This window comes from Sinocyclocheilus rhinocerous, unplaced genomic scaffold (genome assembly GCF_001515625.1).
Source record: "Sinocyclocheilus rhinocerous isolate Xijiao unplaced genomic scaffold, SAMN03320098_v1.1 scaffold226, whole genome shotgun sequence".
NCBI lineage: Eukaryota > Metazoa > Chordata > Actinopteri > Cypriniformes > Cyprinidae > Sinocyclocheilus > Sinocyclocheilus rhinocerous.
The window spans coordinates 207,550-211,858 of NW_015631726.1; the positions used below are offsets into that span (position 1 = coordinate 207,550).

A 4,309-nucleotide genomic window follows, 5' to 3' on the forward strand; every position below is an offset into this window, starting at 1 on the left:
CACAAATTCGAACATCTGGGTTGTGCTGTTCTGTTGTAAATAAATCTTAACCAATGATTCCTCATTGCATCTACTTTCGGAAGGCCAAATAAAGTGCTTTTGCTTTCACACAGGAACACACAGCGTCTCCCTGACATGGCTGCATCAACACTTCTGCGGTTCCTGAAACCACGCCTTCTTTCTTTGCATGAACATTTGGTCGGCATTACGCAAATATTTCCACATCGTGACAGAGACATGTGGGGGCGTGTTTGAATGAGGCGTTTTAGCCCGGTCTGGATCAGCCTTCTCTTTTAGATAGAATAAATCCTTTTGTGGGAGACTTTGAGCTTTGTAACTCAGCAGATCTTATACATGCACAAATAGCTACATAACACACTAAAGAAAAGGAAAAATAGAAATCGCATCATATGACCCCTTTAATGAATAGAAGTTATAAAAGAACAGCATTGTAACAACCACTATACCACTATAAAGCATCTTTACAGAATTAAAGTTTTAATTTCTTTCAAAACAATCTTTCTGAACACAACCTTTTGAACAGAATACATGTGTTAGTTATTTTTTGTTGTAAAAACACAATACACAATACTTATATTGTGTCACAATAAGGTGAAGTGTCATTTCATTTTTGTGCCACTAGTGGCAACAGAGACATTATAGGGGGTAAGAGACAGACCATTAGTTGAAAATACTCAATATGGCAACTGTTAAATGAAAGTCCCAATCACCTTTTTGAAGGTGCTATTTCCTGTGGTTATTATTTCCTTTTTTAAACTCTAGAATATTCACTGGATGAGCCTGAAAAATATTTTTAGCTAAATTCAGCTAAAGAAACTGATACCATTTTCAGGTTTTATAGATGAGGATGCAACGATACCATTTTTTCAGATCCGATCCGATCCAGAAAATTCTGAGTATCGGCCGATTGTGTTGACCTGATCGTCGCTCTTTTGTGAATTAAAAATAACAAATGAAAAAATTTTACAGTTTTAAATTTCAGTTACTGTGCACTCTTGGAGAGAGTTTCATCGTCTTTACTGTCGTAACCAAACGTGACACGCAGTTTGAATGCTGAATGAAGGATGACAGACAGCCGCAGCGGAGACAAGAGTTTACATGAACTTGAATTTAACCACTTAAATATTCATCTGTACCTCACATTAAACAATGGAACGGCTTCAGAACACTTGGACTTTGACTTTATGGTGCTTTATAATGTTTTCGTGCTTTCGTGGGGCTTAACAATAACACAGAATAGTATACGCACAATATCGGATTTGGATCAGTCTCGTCTGACCGATACCCGATCTGACAGAAAATGGCAGTAGCGAAGCCGATACCAATACTGAGTTTCGGATCGATGCATCTCTAGTAAATCAAGTAATTCACACTATTGTCTGAGACAGAAATTGACATGTCAGCCTGTTCAAGCAAATTGAGTATTTATATTATCTTTAAATACAGTGATAAATATCTGCCACAAATATTGTAGCTGATCTGTTGTTTACCCTAACCTGAAATCATTAAGCTTACAATTTCATCTTTATCTCCTTCATAGAGTTCACCAAGCAATACAATGGGCCGCACGCCACCCCGGCACCCCACCAGCAGGACCAGTCCTCTCACCTCGCCCACGAATTGTTCCCACGGGGGTCTGTCACCCAGGTAACATTCCCATATGCTGACCACACTAATGCATGATCTCACTCTGGGCACGAAGACCTTCTACAGTAGTTCCAAGAGCCTGTTGCCATGTTTTATGACTAACATGTACTGACTGTGTCTGACTGGGACTTTTTGTGTTGTTTTCTTCAACATTTCCCTTTATAACCTGAAACCCTTAAAATTAATTTCTGCATTTCTGGGGTGGGAGCCATATCACCTAGAGAGTCATCCTCTCATGAAGGGTCTAAAACTCTTTTAAAGAGGTCTGCAGAACAACATAGATGACGATTTAGGGGTTTCTGGTCCTCTTAAACTTATTAACTCGTGCTGCTAACCACAACACTCGGACTGGACCACTCTTTTTTCTCTCTTTTCCTCTTCTGCCCTGTTCTCTCCCTCTCTGGCCGTTCTGTGGGCACAGTCGGTTATGGGGTTGGAGTGTCGATGGGCTCTTAAAGCACCCTTCTCCCTCTCCTCCTCCTCCTACTCTTCCGTCTCACTCCTCTATTCCTGCCGGCCCCTCCCTCAGGGCCTTCCGCTGCGCGCTCTCACCAAGGTAACTCACCTGCTAGCCTATCACGATGAGGAGGGGCGGGATGGGTGCTTAGATTCCCACCCACTCCCAGCCTAACAGGCACTTGTATGCACAAATATTAGCTGCCGTGGTTTGACCTCATTCCCAATACGGACTTCCCCTCGTGGATGGTGGTTGATTTAAAATGTAAAACTAAGAAACAATACTATGTGGAGGAATTTTTTAATGCATGTAAAATAGGTTTTGCACAGGAATTAACTGGCTCACTATGTTTCCAGCATCCATTTATTCACTCGTAGGTGCATGTTGGAGTTGTCCACTCAATTTTTTGAAATATTTTGTATGCTTTAGCTTTCTTGTTTAAGTGAGTTGTTTGCAGTCCATGCAACGTCAATGTTTTTCCCTCTTTTCCCTCTATTTCTCCCTTCAGTATGCTGGAGTATGACACAGAGAACATGAATTCTGATGAGATCTTTAGCTCGCTGCGCGGTGTCACAGAAGCCATCCAGAGCTTCAGTTACCGCAGCCAAGAGGACCTGAATGAGCCAATCAGACGCGATGGGAAGAAGGATGATGCTGTGAGTGCTTTAATTGTGGGAAACAGGAACAAGTGCACGGATGGGAAAAATGACCCCAGTTTGTGTGTGTTTTTTTATTATTATTATTATTATTATTATTAAATAAAATTGTAAGTACATTATTATTAATAATAATAATAATAGTAAAAGAAAACACGTTCATTATTGTTAATAATAATAGTAAACGAGAGAACAATAAAAACACAATGTGTTTTTTTTTGCTATTATTAAATCAAATTAATAATTGTAATAATATTAATAATTGCAAAAGAAAAACACACACATAAGGGTCATTAAATGGGTCTTTACAAAACAAAAATAATATTGTTATTAATAATTATAATAAAGAAGATAATAATAACTAATAATAATTGGAAAAACCCACAAATGGGGTCATGAAATGTAATAAAATAAAATACTTAATACTTACAGTAAATACTTAAAAATGATAATACATTATTATTATTATTATTTAGTTATTTATTAAGAATTCCAAAAATACATGTGAGCCACATGTAATTTAGATCCTTTTAGATTCTTTTTTACTCGCTTTTGCTGGTTTGTTGACTCGCATTTGATTTTTTTGGACAAATTATGCAGCCCTAATTGGCACGTATTTAACACTCTTTCTCTTTCTCTCTTCCTGTCTTAGGCTGGGAAGGAAGGGGCATCACCGGGGTCTGATGCAAGACTGGGATTGGACGTAATGGAAGGGGGTCGAACTGCTTTGGATAATAAGACGTCTTTACTTAACACACCGTCCCCGCGGTCTTTCGCTGTGCCGCGGTCAAGAGAGTTCGCACCCTATGGCTACGGAGACACAATCACGGCCTATGACAAAAGTGCCCTGAAGGAGGCTGTTTTTGATGATGACGTGGAGCAGTTCCGAGACTGTGAGTCAATACGCTGCTCAAAGCTCATACCTTCACTTTCACAATCATCTGTACTCCATACAGCTCCCATTGTCTGTGATTGTGTAAAGAAACACTTTAAGTTGTGGAAAAACTAAAATAGCAAGAAATTCTGAATCTTCATGATCTGAGTATACACACTAAAATTTCCCAGGCATAAGATGGCATATTGAAAAAAAACAATGACAATGTTATTAAATCCCTTTTTTAAATTTATTTATTACATGTTTCAGCATCTTTTGACGACTAGGCCTCAAATAGTGTACTGGATCTTATGATGCTCAATACAGATGTCAGACAGTAGACCCCAGGTTTTTAGTTTATGTTTCTTGAAATAAGCATTATCGAGTCATTCTTTAATCATCCCTGCACTCTCAACGTATATATTTTAAAGAGAAAAAAAGTATCTTCTTGAAAAATGATATTAAACAGATGTTTTTGTTAACTTAAAGGGGTCATATGATGCTGCTAAAAAGAACATTATTTTGTGTATTTGGTGTAATGAAATGTGTTTATGCAGTTTAAAGTAAAAAAAAACACATTATTTTCCACATACTGTACATTATTGTTTCTCCTCTATGCCCCGCCTTTTTGAAACGCGTCGATTTTTACAAAAC

The 4,309-nt window shown here is 38.1% G+C and overlaps 1 protein-coding gene across 12 annotated transcripts in view; it reads left to right on the forward strand.

The window, feature by feature from the left end:
* LOC107741904 (CLIP-associating protein 1-like) overlaps nucleotides 1–4,309 on the forward strand; it is an 85,785-nt gene that overhangs the window by 73,202 nt on the left and 8,274 nt on the right. For 11 of the 12 annotated variants that reach the window (XM_016554700.1, XM_016554706.1, XM_016554701.1 and 8 more), the window contains 4 exons: nucleotides 1,562–1,668; nucleotides 2,090–2,224; nucleotides 2,634–2,781; nucleotides 3,434–3,674. In XM_016554700.1, coding sequence (XP_016410186.1) covers nucleotides 1,562–1,668; nucleotides 2,090–2,224; nucleotides 2,634–2,781; nucleotides 3,434–3,674 — 631 coding nt within the window. The remainder of the gene's footprint in view (nucleotides 1–1,561; nucleotides 1,669–2,089; nucleotides 2,225–2,633; nucleotides 2,782–3,433; nucleotides 3,675–4,309) is intronic. The other variant, XM_016554708.1, reaches the window with a different exon arrangement.